This window comes from Dermacentor albipictus, chromosome 3 (genome assembly GCF_038994185.2).
Source record: "Dermacentor albipictus isolate Rhodes 1998 colony chromosome 3, USDA_Dalb.pri_finalv2, whole genome shotgun sequence".
Taxonomy (NCBI): domain Eukaryota; kingdom Metazoa; phylum Arthropoda; class Arachnida; order Ixodida; family Ixodidae; genus Dermacentor; species Dermacentor albipictus.
Window position 1 is genome coordinate 78,188,820 of NC_091823.1, and position 17,990 is coordinate 78,206,809.

At 52.3% G+C, this 17,990-nt stretch overlaps 1 protein-coding gene and 1 long non-coding RNA gene across 2 annotated transcripts in view; both read left to right on the forward strand.

Moving 5' to 3' along the window:
- Window positions 1-17,990, forward strand: part of LOC139057857 (uncharacterized) — a 122,537-nt gene that overhangs the window by 65,670 nt on the left and 38,877 nt on the right. The window lies entirely within an intron of this gene.
- Window positions 1,911-8,629, forward strand: LOC139057421 (protein pinocchio-like). The gene is made up of 4 exons (XM_070535645.1): window positions 1,911-2,221; window positions 4,354-4,561; window positions 5,080-5,209; window positions 5,829-8,629. The coding sequence occupies exons 1-4, from the start codon at window positions 2,149-2,151 to the stop codon at window positions 5,916-5,918; spliced, it is 501 nt and encodes a 166-aa protein (XP_070391746.1). The 5' UTR covers window positions 1,911-2,148; the 3' UTR covers window positions 5,919-8,629.

Consider the following 17,990-nt stretch of genomic DNA (forward strand, 5'->3'; position numbering starts at 1 on the left):
CATGCTGGTTCTAGGCGTGCGCTCCTGAAAGCATGTCGACGCTGCGCTCACGTTACAGTCGGTAAAGTATACCGTCAGCTGTTTTATAACCTCTCATATAATTTCTTGAGGGCTTCCTTTTGATCTCGTTTTTGTTCTATAAGACGTGCCTCGTGTCTTCATTGGGTACCTGTTTTCGGCAAACTTAATTGGTTTTTGTACCCGTCGCTCCCCCATTCATTTGATGAATTTCCGCATCTGAGACTACCTTCCGTGGAGCTTCAGCATTGGTTACATTTCTGACGAGAAAAACACGGTGCCTGTCCTATGCTCCTAATCTATTCGATTCATTCTGTTTCAGTTTACGCCGACGTTCCCGCGACCTTGACCTTCCAACATATGCGGCCGTTCTTTCCAAGCAGCTGCGTTGGTTTCCCAATTCTGGATTTTAAGCACTTGCGCAGCTGAAACAGTCCTGTGTGGCGATGTTCATCGTGGGCTTTTCGTATGTATGTATGTATGTATGTATGTATGTATGTATGTATGTATGTATGTATGTATGTATGTATGTATGTATGTATGTATGTATGTATGTATGTATGTATGTATGTATGTATGTATGTATGTATGTATGTATGTATGTATGTATGTATGTATGTATGTATGTATGTATGTATGTATGTATTAACTATCTGAATCCGGTAGTTGATAAGTCCTAGAGCACAGGTGCACGTACAAAAACAAATGACTTCCAAATTGACGTTTTTCATCGGGACAGAAAATGGACTTCCTAGTGAGCGGTGTTTAGCTAATAGCGGATAGGCTCTCAACTGATCATATTAACGCTTCAGGATCACACCAAGGGCGCAGAAGCTCGTAAAACATATATTGGAACAAAGCCTTTCCTGACAGTGGCGACATGATATTGGTGACATGACAGTGCAGAAATTCTGTTGGCGCCCGAGAGCAGCTGCATCGTCAGCCGGTTATCACCACGTGATTCTTTTAGGCTCAAGGATTTGTCGTTACGACGTCGTGGAGTGACCTTGGCAACGCTCTCTGCCTCTCCATGCAGACAGATAGTAAAACAAATAAAGCGCAAAGGGTCATCGCAAAGGGCACCAAGAGGATTCCCTCGCTCGACTCGATGCAAAGGGCAGCCAGTGGACAGCGCAGATTTCCTGCTTTGTACTAAGTCGAGTGGGCGCAAATGAACACCGAATAATCCACTCTAAAATAACGGCGTTGCGGATACGACCGCGACAAAACATCGAATGAAGCGATATGTCGAGAAAAACGATTTTCTTGTAACTAGGGGTTGCTCTTTGCGTACATGCTCGATCTGTTCATGGCCTGAGCTAGAAGTAATACGCGGACAAGCCCAGTTGGCACTGGGCATGTGCAGATCCTTGCCGTGTTATGCGCGCGGCGCTGTTTCCGACCGGACAGTTCCGGACAGAACCGCAAGAAACTACGCGCGATGTGTTTTTTTTTTTTTTCCCCAAGCGCTCCTGGCAACCGCCTCCGCAATTCCTTCCTCGATTCTCCGTACTGCGAGAAGACCGTCGTTGCGGGAAGAGCTGCAACGGGCCTCTGCAGCTTCCAGACGCTGACGTCGTCATCCAGCCGACGCGCCGGGTTCCTCGGGGCGTCGCATATTGACACGCGCCACGCGTGCGACGTCGGCAACGTCGAGGGAGAGGCGTCCTCCCGTTTCACCAGGGAAAAACCAGGCGCGGGCGGTCACGTTGTGGCTCGAGAGTCGTTATATCGCGGCGGTTGCGAAACGCCAGCTTCGAAATCGCGCCGTTTTGCGAGACCAAACAACCGCGGCGCGCGACTGCTCTTGACGCACGCGCCACGTTGCTCCCTTTTGCGCATGCGCCGCGTAGAACGGCCGTTACGCGGCGCTAGCGGCGCCTTGCAAATGAATCGTCTGCTCCGGCGGCGTTCCGGCACAGTTGTCTCCGAGCAAAGCTCCCGTGCGCTAGCAGTCTAATCGGCAGAACCGAAACCTGTGTCGTTCGCGCACCAAGCCTGGCTGCAGTTTTGGGTTGTTTTGTTCCAGTCACTTGACCAGGAAGCCACCAGACGTTGTGACCCTGACTATACCCACATCGCACTCGCTGACTGTTTCCTGCTGTTTCTACTGCACCCTTGGAGTTAACGATGGCCACCGGAGTTCTAGTGAGCTACCCGTCCTCAGCGCTGCACGAATCGCGACCCACGGTCTTCAAGAAAGGTGAGAACCATTCACATAAATTTTCCCACATTTCTCTGCACCATTTCAAGAAAAGTGCGCACAATTATGCGGGCTGTCGGCGATTGCTCGGGGCAGCTATGAAGACAATTCTTATTCATTGAAATGCGCATTCAATTTCAGATTTTTGCTTAAAACTCGGGACAACACTGCCAGATTTTCGTATGTCCGCACTTGGAATTCGCGCGACTGAATATCTCACCTTGCTTCTCCGTTGACGCGAAAGCACATTTAACAGGAAAGCTCTTCGTCTATTTTTTTTTTCTTTCGTACTGCCAGTCTCCGGGCGCGTAACCCGATACCATTTCTCTGCGTTCTTCTGAAGGACGAAACATACAGATAGCGCCGAAAGAAAAGGAGGTTTTTACTTGAATGCCACGGAAGAGCTTGGCGGGCCTCAGATTCAGGCGAACGCGCACGGTGGTGTGTTTAAAGAAGGTTTTGGAGACATCGGCAGGGCCTGTCGGTATGCCGCAACTGACGAGATGAGACACTCAGGAAGCGCAGAGTAGCATTTTTACTCATTGTTGAAGTGCGTGCCATTAGCCTTTAGCCTTCTATAATGTTCGCGTGCAAGAAACAGACATTGGTGAAAATTACTCGATTTATGGTGTGTTAAACTGTCCCAAGCTGCACCCAGGCTTTAACAGAATGCCCCCGAACAATTTCGACCAGCTATGTTTCTTTAGCGGTCACCGAAATCTTGGAAAGCTGGTGATTGAGATATTAAAGAATAAGAGTGCTGTCGTAACGGTCACGCGTGAGTCGAAGCACTGTCCCGTCACTCGAACAAGCCTCACTCGCAGAACTCGTATGTGACACCCGCACTTCAAAATTAAGAAAAGCCCAATTGATGCGTATACGAACTGCAAGAAGGCTGAGAAAGGAGCGTTTCAGTAGTGCGCAATATGTGTTTCCTCGCTTCCATACTTTGAAGCAGTTCCCAACAAGGAGCTAAATAAATTAAGCAATACGTACGCACCAGGACCCCTTAGGGTTCGACAGGAGTGCGGCGGCCTTGAAAGCGTGCGGTGGCGCACCTTCAATTCACGCGGAACGCGGGGTCGTCGTACGCATGTACCGAGCGGCGTCTGTAAGCGCACGGCTTTGTTCACGGTCGGCCCTAGGGCCGCACGTCAGTCCTTCGCCCGCACTGCACCGAATTTGGAAATAACGTACAGAGAGAATATAATAAAAGACGAGGCATCGGGGCCGTTTTAGCGCGTTATTTATGAAATTACGATGCGATGCGTTTGACGATGCTGCGTCGCAGATACGACCTCAACCGAAGGAGCGTGGAATCGCGCGTAATTTTGTCGGAAAACTTCGTCGCGCATTTGTACCTGTTCCGCTGTTTAATTTATTTGTCTTTCAATATTGGAACCATGGTTAGTTTAGCCGGAAGCCCTTTTTGCGAGTTCATCAGTATGCCGAGATTGCCTCAGCCTTCATCGAAATTTCTTTCGAGCTCCTCCCTTTCGTTTCCCTTCCGTTCTTGCCTGCTTGTCAGCCAGCCGGTATTTCCCTTCGGGATGCGGCAAAATGGAATGCAGAATAGATGCTCTTCAATATACAAGGCTACGGCTGCCTGCCATTCAAGCGTGAAGGCCGTTAAGCGAGGCGCTTGTCATTGTAGAGCGACAGAGCCGTTTTCTGAAAGGCCGTGATAGATCGAGTAAAGAGTGTTGCGGAGACGAAAGGAGACGAGATGACTGAACATCGCGTTGGCGCTAGCATGTTATAAAATTTGCTTTTGCTATATGCGTGCTGACTGAAGCACTGTGCTTTTGCACTCCGTCTTATATTCCGTCGTCATCTCCATCCGTTATCATATCCGGCGAGGAAAAATCAAAGAATAAAGGGAACCACAACCACCCTGATTACTGAAACGACTCTCACTCTTCTGTCAACGCGCAAAAGCGCATCAGAGACTGGTCTGAGCGAACGAGGGTGTAACCGGAGGGGTGTAACCACATTATAATCGTCAGTGATTTCCTAATGATTGCTGGGGGCTTTGGAGGGCTTAGTGACTAAATGGACATTTCATATCAGTTATCGTATCAGGTTTGCTATGTGTTGAAAATTGAATTGTTGCTCTGTTTGATCATGCGCAGGTGTGTCCCTCCGGCACTCTAAGTCAGACCCCATGCTGATGGCATTGTCGCACAACTCAATGGCTTGCTGCTGGGACCAGGACAACTGCTGGGACCAGGACAACTGCTGGGACAGCATTGAGGATTTGGCAGAGCAAGAGCTGCTGGCGCAAGGAGCCGATGCAGTCACCTTGGAGGGCCTGAAGAGCCTCTACAACTGTTGCTTCACGTGAGTCCTCGCTATTCAATGCACATTGGTGCTCTGGTTGTATCCGAATGCCAGTGGTGTGTAAACTGCACCGCAAATTAAGAAGGTAACTCAATACCGCAAGCTCCAACAAATACTTCCAAAAAGAAGTGACAAATGCGAATACGGTGTGTTACGGATATATCCGCAATGTTTTCAACTTTCTAGAGTCATGCTGCAAAGCGTCTCGCGAGTGACACTCATCTTGATAGCTGTTACAACTTTCCCTATATAGATAAAAATTCTCTCTTAACAGCGATTCTTCTAATTTGCTAATGTTTAGATATATTGACGTTGTCGATCAAATCAATCGTCTTTTTTTTTTTGGCTGGCCTTTGTCCGTTCGCCCACAAATTCATACAAACTCCTGTTACATTAATCTAACAACTATGCATATGCTTTGTGCGCCCGTGCTTTCTAAAAAAGAATTGTGGCAAATGATAAGTCGGAAGCCTGATGCGTATCTAGTCTAAGTAGCACGTGTTTTCTGTATTCTGCAGGTGCGGAGTGAGTTGGTCTGAGGACCAGGCTTCTCTGGATTGTGCCGAGTGCGGGGGTTACGCCCTGCACCGGCCTTGCGTCAACTGCAATGGCAGCTGCGGCGGAGCCTGGAGCCGAGACTTGGTTGCTGTGAGTATATTTGCCATCATTCAAATCGCAAAATGCGGAAACAAAATTTGATAGCTATTTCCAAGTTTATGTCTCACATAAGAAAGGTTTCACTTACTGATGTCTGCTTATCGATAAAGTTCGTTATAGAGGCTTGAGGCTCACTACAGCCTATCGCAAGCGTGTGAATGCCAACGATCGCATTGTTGGCGTGTGCCACGTCTCACGTATCGACAATGCGCTCGCCAGGGGCCGTGCAGGGTTCTGTTCTCACTGTAGACGACGTCTAGCAGCCACAGTTTCAGTGTACAAAAGCTTCTATGCTCACATTACAAGAGTGCTGGCATTCACGCTCTTGAAACGAGACTGAGAATAGTTCAGAAAAATGTTTGGAAAGCCATAAGGACATATGGTTAGCTCATTTCTGCATAATATAACATTGCGTCACCGTTTCATTACTTGTCTTAGATTCTCCTTTTTCAAACTTCGGTTTGCGTTAGAGGCGTTAACTTATACTAAGCAGCTGGTCTTCAGCAGGCAGGCATCATTAGAAGCTTGTCTTTTGAAACACATAATACTGTGCTGCGTTTGCATGGCTGACTGTGGTCTCTTTTTCCTCATTTTCCTGCTCCACTAACAGTCCCACAAGCTGAGGCGTGCCCAGTGGATCGGCGAGTGCAAGAAGGCAGCACCCCGAGATGCTGCTGTTGCACAGAACCAGGACTCTTGAGGACTCTGCTTCTTAGAGCGGCTCTCGAGAAACACCACTTCCGTCGACTGTACATAGAAAAGAGCTCGTCGCTCCAACCATCGCACCTCCTCCAGCTCACCTCAATCTGAGCCTAAACATTGCCGCGGCGCGAACACGGCCACTACATGTGTTTCGTCGATACACCACCGGTGACTTTCCGGAACTCTGTGGTGCCCTCGCCGTGAGAATTTGCTAGCCATGGACTGCGATGACACTGTGCTGTGTTGAAGCATTTCAATGTGTCTTCGCCCAACATCTACTACCACGGCACACTGCTTCTCGGTCCCATCTGCAGGACCAACGCTGATGGACCGTCTGTCACTCCTTGAGGAAGCAAACGGACCCACGAACAGGATACCCGTGGCATCTGGAACATTCCAATGTGTGAAAAGTCAATGGCTAACACTGAGGTGGACTGGGGGAAGCAGGTCAACGTGACTGGGAAATGTTCTGTATATACGTACGTGATTCTCGTTTCACACATATTTGTCCGTTCACGCGACGCCCAGTATTTTCTCCACTTGAAGTCTTCATTACTGAAAAAATGATGGTGTCTTTCAAACCTGCAAACCAAATTTCATTATTACCTACCTGTTCTTGCAGACATTAGCATATTCACAAATATATGAACCGTACGTCGCTTCCTAGGTTTATCTGAAATCTGGAGTAAACTCTATAGCGACACACTGTGTAATATCACCTTCAACCTCGCATACGCTTTTTGCCTCTACTGCATAGGCAAATAGGTGTCGGTTGAATTATAACTACTGTCCGAACTCATAAGAATTGAGACTTACATGATGGACGTATTTTTCAACAGCACTCAAGCAACGGCTAAACACCAAAGGCAACATGATTTCATATTTATTTTGAGTATAAAGGTGCTGCTAAGGTGTCTTTTGCTTGCTTAAATGTTTGAATAGGGTCCCTGTAATGCGAAATTAATCCAAAAACATTTCGGCCATGGTGGCCGCATTTCGATGGGGACGAAATGTGAAAACACCCGTGTACTTAGATTTAGGTGCATGTTAAACAATCCCAGGTGGTCGAAATTTCCGGAGTCCTCCACTACGGCGTGCCTCATAATCAGAAAGTGGTTATAATCATAATCAGAAGTGGTTAACCCAAAAACATTTCATTGGTGGGAAAAAATATTTGAAAACCATGTTATGTCTCGCGTGTGTAATTTTCATCACCATTTGTTGTGTTTTCGGGCAAAAAGTCGCCATTACATTGCACGAAAATGTCCATCTGTACATTGAAGACACAGTAGGGGCATGAAATTGTAAGAGGTACAGTCTAAAGCACTACACAACCTTTCCAAAACACCGACTGTGTGATTAAGGCAGCCACTATCGAAAACCATACTTCTGAAGTGAAAAGCTTGGAGCTGGCGTCGGCACAATGCATGCTATGTACGTCTAGTCATTTCCGGAAACACACTGGTAATTCAAGAGATGGAGAAACAAAGGCGAGCGCAAGCTTTGTCTTCTAGATATTATTGCAACGAAAAAGCAAAAGTGAGTTTCAATACCACGTTCTGTTTTAGATGTCGTATATTTCAAACACATGCCGACATGTCTTAGGGCTGGTCACGAGGCAGCGGTAACGCTGCACTTGATCATACCACCATTTACTTATAGGCCACATCTGTAGCATGTGACAGCCTATAAACCCTCTGACAATTTCATGCCTCTATAACTTGCACCTCATTATGCTGTCTTTTGAGCAAGCAGCAGCAGGTTTGTTTTAAGTTATTCACTTGCACACCAAAGCTGTCTTTGTCGCATGTGTACAGTCTATCTCTTTTTGAAGTAAGGAAATGGAATTCTTGTTTTTTATTGTGCCAAAATTGTATTTGATGTGTGACGTAGACGTTATTTTTCCATTGTAAAACATTGCTGCCACAAATACACTCTGGTCTTGCCATCGCTCCAGTTTTGTTCTAAATACATTTGTGCAAAAATAGATCACGTGATGTTCAATGGGAATGAGTGCTTTGACAAAATGCCTCACAGAACCATTTGTGAGACAAGTGCCTTGGGAATATGCGAGAGGAATCCACAGAACGTGTATTTTTGTAAGCGGAGAAGACATATGCCAGATATGCCCAGGCACAGCGTGTCCAACTTTACCAAAGGATAAAAGGAAGCGAATGGGCCTCCAGATGGAGTCAGCGTGACACAGAGGATCTAACCAAAATGTTCCTTGTCTAGCAAGGTGTCTCAAGTGAATTAAAGGTAGCGCTGGTTTTGTAAGTCACATTCTTCATCTGTAAGTCACCATGCCTTTGTAATATTCAAGTTGTGCAAAAAAATTGTTCTGCAAATCCTCGTGATGAAGTCAATTGCTGACACGGTGCACTATGCAGCGGGAATAATTAACCACCGATTCCCCTGCAGTGCACACTTTAAATAAAACACAAGCAAGCTACCATTGATGCAATCTATAATTATTTTACAAAGGTACCAAAAGCATTCAACTTTCGAAATGTTCGTATACATGAATAACGTGGCCTACACAGTTCATGCTTTTAGCCTTCTGGGCGCCCATGTCAAAAGTTCCGAGTCCACAGATGTCAGATATACAAGATATTAATCTGCTCATCATGCGTGTGTTATTTAGATGTATTGGAGCGAATATTACTTTTCGTAGTTTCTATGGTTTGCAATAAAAATGTTGTCACAGAATCTTTCGCCGTGTGTGTGTGTGAAAACGTTTATTGTACTGAGGTCCGGAGGCTCGACTTCTCAAGCCAAGGCGGGCCGCTCCCACGTTGGCACTGTCAGGCCAAGCCTTTCAGCGACATCATGGGCCCTCTGGACTGCCCTTAGTTGGTCCTGTCCTGCTCTCCGATTTATTTGCCCCCGAGCGTTATAACACTCCTGCACAGAGGTGACACCACTCGATTACTGAAGAAACGTTACTGGCGCAGGCGGTGTTGAACTCATTCGAAAAACTATATCTTGGAATGGGGGCGGGGGGGGGGGGGGAATCACTGATGAAAAGGGGGCGGCGGACTTCGTTTACTTGTGGTAGGAAAAGTCATCACACTCCAGCGCCTCACAAGTGTGCAGATCACCACGGCAATACGCAGGGTCCTAGGTGCTGGAAGTTTTGCCAAGGTTTAAGTTCCGAACATACAAAACGCTCGTGTTATGACGCAGGCTACTGTGAATGACTCCGAGGTAAAAAGTTATACTGTAGCCTGTGACTATACGTTCCTACTTAGCAGCTCGATGCCATAGCTCCTGGATCGTTGTGAATTCTGTTGTGTTGCACACATTTTTAAAAATATCTTGTGCTTGAAAAGTGTGAATGCGCTGTGGTTTATGAGCATTGCGAAGTTTTTGAGTCGGTCTGAATATTTCTTGCTGAGTTTTCGAACTGTTAGTTGATCTACTCTTACTTGCGTACTTCCTGCACTGGTCTGAACAAACACCATTCCTTGCACAAGCCTTCCTGTGCGATAGTGTAGAACCGCACGAGCCTTCCTGGGTGCTTGCAACTGAGCAATAATGTCGCCCAGTCGTAGGCGAAATCCTCCAATCGCAAGACAACTCTTGTGGTTTCAGCAGCCCTGATATCAGCCATATTGAGCGAAACACACGTATATGCCTCATTTACTGGCATGTTAAACATGAAACGAACTTAGTACAGATAGAAACCCAAGCAATTGACAATTGGTTGAAAGGAAGATGGAGACGGATTGATGAACAGTGGCCTAACAAAAGCATCCCAAGCCTAGAGTATTCACTTCGATGAAGACAAGTGCCCCTGTCAGTGCGTTAACTTTTAGCTGTGAATTGTCTTGTTCGTTCAACGTTGACCATGAAAGGAAAAAAAGTTGTCATTTATATAGGCGAAGTCATGAAAGCAAAAGGAAACCTGAACGAGTTTCTCAGAAAGAAATATTAGCTCTTGACAAAAAACTTGTCCTGGACCTACGATCGACTGAAGCAGAGTGTTTCCGGAGCGGTCAGTGTGTCATCCGAACTAACCGCAGGCTAGCAGATTCAAACTCGAAGTGCAGTGAAATTGAATATTTGCTGTTGATCAGTGCAAGTCACGAAGAAGTAATACCGTGTCAGGCATCGTTAAATTCATCAAACCAGGTTTTTCATTCCTGCACCCATTTTGTTCCACCACCGCGATACACAAATATTTTTTGGATCCTCAACTGTTAGGAGCACTTCAAACAAAAGCACCGCTGATATGTGGTTTCGCTGCTTATAGGCACAGCAAATGCGCACGACAGCGTCAGGCGTTGAGCGCTCAACTATGCTGGTTGAGCAGCTACAAGCCTAATCGTGAATTTCAGATATATTTTAACCGGCAAGGTAGATGTATCAAGGTGAAAGCTGGCAAAAGCCCAGAAAATATTTGCGATGCCTAAAACATCCTTAAAGCGTGTGGTAAAGTGCAAAAGCAGCTAAATAATTACCAAAGGCAAGTCATCCTTGTTAAATAGGGCACGCACTGTGGCATCCGGCGGAACGCGATCTCTGATTTTCGAACGCTCCTGCGTAAAATTCTACATAATTCAATTAGTGATCACCGTTCAGACTCCAGCCAGCATTTGCAAAGCCCCGTGACAAGGACAGAGCAACTCTGATCACTGAGAGCCGGTCTTGTGAGTGAGGAGATTTACGCCTGCTCATGGTTGTCAATCCTGTTTACCCTGGAAGAAGAACGCGCCATTTCGGGTGCTTCATTCAACGCGTGGCGATAACCGAGTACAACAGCTTGAGTGGACGGAAGTTTAGTTGCTACTTTCCGGGTCGACGGCTGTGTAAACAACCGCTTCGGCCCAAGCAAAGCATTAGAAAAGACTGCCGGGGCATTTGTTCTGGTTAAGGGAGATCGGGTTTCGTTGATTCTTCTCTTTATTTCTTCATTCACCTTCTTCTTCCCTTTCGCCTCATCGTTATGTACGCTCTTCTACCCTATAGACTCCAGAGCCCTCGTGTTCCGAGAAGCAAAGTATCTTTGACAGGGCACGCGTAAAACAGAGGAAATCCTTTTAAATTGAGGTCCCAGTCACTTTATTCTTCCTTTTCAGTCCAGTGGCTCTCTAACGATGCATCATCTTACTCTTTGTACTTTATCATGAATTCCCCTTCAAACGCACTTCCTTTGCCACGACTTCCATTCTTTAGTTCGTATTTTGAAAAGAAGGCCCTTCGCATTTATTCAGAACAGCGTTGTTCGAAACTGCCACCGTCAAATTCCGCTAAAGGTCTCGTCGTACTATGACGCTCCTGTAACGTCACTACAGCATTAACGAAGTCGCAGCATTCGTCATGATTTCCCCTTCAAACGCACGTCATTTACCACGAATTCAATTCTTTAGTTCGTATTTTGAAAAGAAGGCCCTTCGCATTTATTCAGAACAGCGTTGTTCGAAACTGCCACCGTCAAATTCCGCTAAAGGCCTCGTCATACTATGACGCTCCTGTAACGTCACTACAGCATTAACAAAGTCGCAGCATTCGTCATGGTCAGCACTTCTCCTTCCTGCACGTCTTTTGCGTAATGAAACTTCATGACAGAGTGAGTGAATGAGGGGTAAAATGCGGGCGAATAACATAGGTAGCTCGAAGAAGCATCTTCGGCACGCGACTGGTTTGTGCGTTTGGCAACGAATGCAGGACGTGCTGTCAAATATGCATTCTGCATCGTGCAGAGAATTTCCACATAAGGATGCGTTCATAATTCAATGTTTCAGAATACGAAATGAGAAGTAATGTGCACGACACGAAGTATTCTTACCATCTCCAAAATCGTGTACTCGTGAATGCGCTGAAGCGTTTGCGAAAGGTCAAGCGTCAAGTTATATATTCGTTGTCGACAAGTTATGTATTTTCAAGACGACTCCCTTGCTGTCATCCATATAAGCGCAATCCGTGTAGCTTTCCAAGCACTGCAGAGAACTATAGCGATCACAGCGACCGATTACGGCTTTCCCCGGACGGAGAGGAACCTTCGGGAAACCGGCGGGCAGCCTGACGGACCCATGCGCGCCGTTGCCGCTGGAGGCCATCGATTGGGGACTCCCGGATGACGTCTCCGCTTACGTCACTCTGGGCGAGACAAGAAGGTTAGGGAAAGAGATCACGCGCTTCCTCACGCGGCTGTGAGACGCAAAAAGCGCGGCTGCACGTGGCAAGTACGTGTACTGCAGATGGCAAAACCCGCATAAGGTCAGTGTACGAGCAATGACACCTGAAACCCGGCTGCGTGTAAGACAATGGCGTTGCAGGCAGCGAGAAAGCAAGCGCGGCGTCGTGGTTAAGGAGGTGCAGGTTAATTAATGGCGGAAGGAACGCGGACAAAATAGACAAATTCAAAGAATGCCAGAAAAGTGCTTCCAGCCGCTGTGCGCATTGTGTCTTTCACTTTTGTCTTCCTCGCTAGCTCATGGATTACGCAGTTTTCCCCCCTCATTTATGTGTAACGACTGGGTGTCATTATCACTGCTTAATGACTGCACTCGAATAATGCACGCGAGAGAAGTATCTGTAAGTGTGACGGAGCCTTAATTCTTCTGATGGAAAAGCACATCAAAAGTTTGCCAAATACAATCGCAGGAACTGCCGCTGCTTTGATCTTTGCGTTCTGCGGCAGCAGACTGCTGGATACCTGGAGGATGAAAGGGGATGAAAAAACAGCTTGCCGCCGGCGCCGTCTTCCCATCCACTTTCTGGGGTATCTATGTGTTGCTACTAGAACTAACCCTGGGAGTGTTACCCAACGCCACCACTCACAAACCTCGGCGGTGGATGTGGAACATCTTTTCTGTCACAGGCGTCATGAGTACGTGATCTTTTTTGGGTGAAGGCAACTGGTCCATAACCCCCACACATGCTATCTGAAGGTATCAATGTTGTCGGATTCGAGACCCTCTTTATGTAATGAATGAGAAGAAAGGGGGTTAACCGAGGGGCCCGATTTTTGTTAATCATATCATAAGAATCCAACAAACAAAACACCAAGGCCAACAGAGGGGAAATGACTTGTACTGGCTAATTGAAATAAAGAAATTATAGATTAATGAAATTGAAAGTGGATGAAGAAACAACTTCATCCACTGTGGAGAACGATCCCACGTCCTTCGCATTCCGCGTGCGACGCTCTACTCAAAGAGATCACGTACTCGTGACGCCTGCGGCAGAAAGGATCTTCCACATCCGCCGCCAAGGTTTGTGAGTGGTGAGTGAAACGCTCCGCCTAGTGAACGTCACCATGATGTGCAGTTCTAATAAAATTTTGGATGTTTGCATAGCTGACACTACCTCCGATTTTGGCGCCTACGACGCCCAAAACTCAGAGGCTATCTCTCAGGTTACGGTTGAGTTCCCGATGTCTCATTCGTTTGCTGTGCTACAGTACGCTGGATATATACGCGTGGTCATTCTCGCGAGGAGTGACATGAGTAGCACATTCCATTTCGCAGTTATCTCTACGAAAATTTGCCACGTATAGAATGTTTCAAATGATATTGTGTGGTCGAGGAGAGAGTGACGAAAGAGTGAAAAGGCAAACAGGTTAACTAGAACAAAAAATCCTGTTTGCAACCCTCCACTGGGGGGAGGGTCACGTAAAAGACTAAGAAGTAAAGAGAGAGATAGAGAAGGAAAGAGGAGGTTAACTTCTCACAGCTACTTCTGGGCTCACGAAGGAGCCCAAGTGGAGGGCTTGGAGCTGTTTCAGCTACCCGGCGTTCTTTACCGCGCAATCCACGTGTGCAACGGACTAAGGCTGCTGCTTCCGGTAGTTGATCCAGCAACCTCGTGTTTAAGATCATGACGGCAGAGCTAGTGAGCCACCGTGGTGGGTAGTTCCGTCTGTGTCAGTGAAGTGGCAGAATTTGGCGCTTATCTCATCTTACATAAGCTTGTCCAGCATTGCCAACGAATGCGTTTTGAAACGGCTTATATAGGTCGACACTAGTAGTCTAAGAACGTCGAGGCGATAGAATGATCCAAACACGTGGATGAGTCAAAAAATTTGGTCCATTACAATCTGATTTAATTATTCACATTCAGCTGCTTAAATCGTCGAGATAATCAGCTGTACTGCGTCAGCATCCCGAAATAATTTCCTTGGGAAGGTGGTAGAGGTAAGGTGTAACTAAAGAGCGCAATCATGGGCCTTCGAGACCGCGTGATAGGCCAGAAAGTACAAAGGTATACCTTTTTTTCGTTCCCCTACAAGCATCCTTAACCCCCAATTGTGGCGAATTAGGGCAGCAGCACGTGAAATTTGGTGCCTCCCAGTTGCGAATCAGCGCTACTCATCTCTTCTCGAGGCCAAAATTGCGAGATGATATGATAGACGTGCAGAAGTGATTGAGCAAGGTCTCATGGATGGAGCATGCCGTTGGTAACGCCACTGTACCGTTTGCCTCCTTTTGATTTTTCTCTGAGCCGTTGGCCCAGCTTCTTGTCTTCATGAGAGGCCACAAGCAAGGCGCGTGGCCTCCGCGGTTCGTTGCCTCTTTTGGCGCGACGAAGTCAAAGTTGAACAGCCTCTCTGCTGAAGCCGCTTCTTGGGATCACGGGCGGCCATTCTGGAAGTTCTTTACTTGTTTGCTTTGTTCTTTGCTGCCTGCCTGCCTGCCTGCCTGCCTGCCTGCCTGCCTGCCTGCCTGCCTGCCTGCCTGCCTGCCTGCCTGCCTGCCTGCCTGCCTGCCTGCCTGCCTGCCTGCCTGCCTGCCTGCCTGCCTGCCTGCCTGCCTGCCTGCCTGCCTGCCTGCCTGCCTGCCTGCCTGCCTGCCTGCCTGCCTGCCTGCCTGCCTGCCTGCCTGCCTGCCTGCCTGCCTGCCTGCCTGCCTGCCTGCCTGCCTGCCTGCCTGCCTGCCTGCCTGCCTGCCTGCCTGCCTGCCTGCCTGCCTGCCTGCCTGCCTGCCTGCCTGCCTGCCTGCCTGCCTGCCTGCCTGCCTGCCTGCCTGCCTGCCTGCCTGCCTGCCTGCCTGCCTGCCTGCCTGCCTGCCTGCCTGCCTGCCTGCCTGCCTGCCTGCCTGCCTGCCTGCCTGCCTGCCTGCCTGCCTGCCTGCCTGCCTGCCTGCCTGCCTGCCTGCCTGCCTGCCTGCCTGCCTGCCTGCCTGCCTGCCTGCCTGCCTGCCTGCCTGCCTGCCTGCCTGCCTGCCTGCCTGCCTGCCTGCCTGCCTGCCTGCCTGCCTGCCTGCCTGCCTGCCTGCCTGCCTGCCTGCCTGCCTGCCTGCCTGCCTGCCTGCCTGCCTGCCTGCCTGCCTGCCTGCCTGCCTGCCTGCCTGCCTGCCTGCCTGCCTGCCTGCCTGCCTGCCTGCCTGCCTGCCTGCCTGCCTGCCTGCCTGCCTGCCTGCCTGCCTGCCTGCCTGCCTGCCTGCCTGCCTGCCTGCCTGCCTGCCTGCCTGCCTGCCTGCCTGCCTGCCTGCCTGCCTGCCTGCCTGCCTGCCTGCCTGCCTGCCTGCCTGCCTGCCTGCCTGCCTGCCTGCCTGCCTGCCTGCCTGCCTGCCTGCCTGCCTGCCTGCCTGCCTGCCTGCCTGCCTGCCTGCCTGCCTGCCTGCCTGCCTGCCTGCCTGCCTGCCTGCCTGCCTGCCTGCCTGCCTGCCTGCCTGCCTGCCTGCCTGCCTGCCTGCCTGCCTGCCTGCCTGCCTGCCTGCCTGCCTGCCTGCCTGCCTGCCTGCCTGCCTGCCTGCCTGCCTGCCTGCCTGCCTGCCTGCCTGCCTGCCTGCCTGCCTGCCTGCCTGCCTGCCTGCCTGCCTGCCTGCCTGCCTGCCTGCCTGCCTGCCTGCCTGCCTGCCTGCCTGCCTGCCTGCCTGCCTGCCTGCCTGCCTGCCTGCCTGCCTGCCTGCCTGCCTGCCTGCCTGCCTGCCTGCCTGCCTGCCTGCCTGCCTGCCTGCCTGCCTGCCTGCCTGCCTGCCTGCCTGCCTGCCTGCCTGCCTGCCTGCCTGCCTGCCTGCCTGCCTGCCTGCCTGCCTGCCTGCCTGCCTGCCTGCCTGCCTGCCTGCCTGCCTGCCTGCCTGCCTGCCTGCCTGCCTGCCTGCCTGCCTGCCTGCCTGCCTGCCTGCCTGCCTGCCTGCCTGCCTGCCTGCCTGCCTGCCTGCCTGCCTGCCTGCCTGCCTGCCTGCCTGCCTGCCTGCCTGCCTGCCTGCCTGCCTGCCTGCCTGCCTGCCTGCCTGCCTGCCTGCCTGCCTGCCTGCCTGCCTGCCTGCCTGCCTGCCTGCCTGCCTGCCTGCCTGCCTGCCTGCCTGCCTGCCTGCCTGCCTGCCTGCCTGCCTGCCTGCCTGCCTGCCTGCCTGCCTGCCTGCCTGCCTGCCTGCCTGCCTGCCTGCCTGCCTGCCTGCCTGCCTGCCTGCCTGCCTGCCTGCCTGCCTGCCTGCCTGCCTGCCTGCCTGCCTGCCTGCCTGCCTGCCTGCCTGCCTGCCTGCCTGCCTGCCTGCCTGCCTGCCTGCCTGCCTGCCTGCCTGCCTGCCTGCCTGCCTGCCTGCCTGCCTGCCTGCCTGCCTGCCTGCCTGCCTGCCTGCCTGCCTGCCTGCCTGCCTGCCTGCCTGCCTGCCTGCCTGCCTGCCTGCCTGCCTGCCTGCCTGCCTGCCTGCCTGCCTGCCTGCCTGCCTGCCTGCCTGCCTGCCTGCCTGCCTGCCTGCCTGCCTGCCTGCCTGCCTGCCTGCCTGCCTGCCTGCCTGCCTGCCTGCCTGCCTGCCTGCCTGCCTGCCTGCCTGCCTGCCTGCCTGCCTGCCTGCCTGCCTGCCTGCCTGCCTGCCTGCCTGCCTGCCTGCCTGCCTGCCTGCCTGCCTGCCTGCCTGCCTGCCTGCCTGCCTGCCTGCCTGCCTGCCTGCCTGCCTGCCTGCCTGCCTGCCTGCCTGCCTGCCTGCCTGCCTGCCTGCCTGCCTGCCTGCCTGCCTGCCTGCCTGCCTGCCTGCCTGCCTGCCTGCCTGCCTGCCTGCCTGCCTGCCTGCCTGCCTGCCTGCCTGCCTGCCTGCCTGCCTGCCTGCCTGCCTGCCTGCCTGCCTGCCTGCCTGCCTGCCTGCCTGCCTGCCTGCCTGCCTGCCTGCCTGCCTGCCTGCCTGCCTGCCTGCCTGCCTGCCTGCCTGCCTGCCTGCCTGCCTGCCTGCCTGCCTGCCTGCCTGCCTGCCTGCCTGCCTGCCTGCCTGCCTGCCTGCCTGCCTGCCTGCCTGCCTGCCTGCCTGCCTGCCTGCCTGCCTGCCTGCCTGCCTGCCTGCCTGCCTGCCTGCCTGCCTGCCTGCCTGCCTGCCTGCCTGCCTGCCTGCCTGCCTGCCTGCCTGCCTGCCTGCCTGCCTGCCTGCCTGCCTGCCTGCCTGCCTGCCTGCCTGCCTGCCTGCCTGCCTGCCTGCCTGCCTGCCTGCCTGCCTGCCTGCCTGCCTGCCTGCCTGCCTGCCTGCCTGCCTGCCTGCCTGCCTGCCTGCCTGCCTGCCTGCCTGCCTGCCTGCCTGCCTGCCTGCCTGCCTGCCTGCCTGCCTGCCTGCCTGCCTGCCTGCCTGCCTGCCTGCCTGCCTGCCTGCCTGCCTGCCTGCCTGCCTGCCTGCCTGCCTGCCTGCCTGCCTGCCTGCCTGCCTGCCTGCCTGCCTGCCTGCCTGCCTGCCTGCCTGCCTGCCTGCCTGCCTGCCTGCCTGCCTGCCTGCCTGCCTGCCTGCCTGCCTGCCTGCCTGCCTGCCTGCCTGCCTGCCTGCCTGCCTGCCTGCCTGCCTGCCTGCCTGCCTGCCTGCCTGCCTGCCTGCCTGCCTGCCTGCCTGCCTGCCTGCCTGCCTGCCTGCCTGCCTGCCTGCCTGCCTGCCTGCCTGCCTGCCTGCCTGCCTGCCTGCCTGCCTGCCTGCCTGCCTGCCTGCCTGCCTGCCTGCCTGCCTGCCTGCCTGCCTGCCTGCCTGCCTGCCTGCCTGCCTGCCTGCCTGCCTGCCTGCCTGCCTGCCTGCCTGCCTGCCTGCCTGCCTGCCTGCCTGCCTGCCTGCCTGCCTGCCTGCCTGCCTGCCTGCCTGCCTGCCTGCCTGCCTGCCTGCCTGCCTGCCTGCCTGCCTGCCTGCCTGCCTGCCTGCCTGCCTGCCTGCCTGCC

What these genes read in the sequence shown, in the direction of transcription:
- LOC139057421 (XM_070535645.1), top strand. Translation starts at nt 2,149, where the DNA reads ATGGCCACCGGAGTTCTAGTGAGCTACCCGTCCTCAGCGCTGCACGAA. An exon ending in ACCCACGGTCTTCAAGAAAG is followed by an intron (nt 2,222 to 4,353) that starts GTGAGAACCATT and finishes GATCATGCGCAG; the next exon opens with GTGTGTCCCTCCGGCACTCT. An exon ending in GGAGCCGAGACTTGGTTGCT is followed by an intron (nt 5,210 to 5,828) that starts GTGAGTATATTT and finishes CTCCACTAACAG; the next exon opens with TCCCACAAGCTGAGGCGTGC.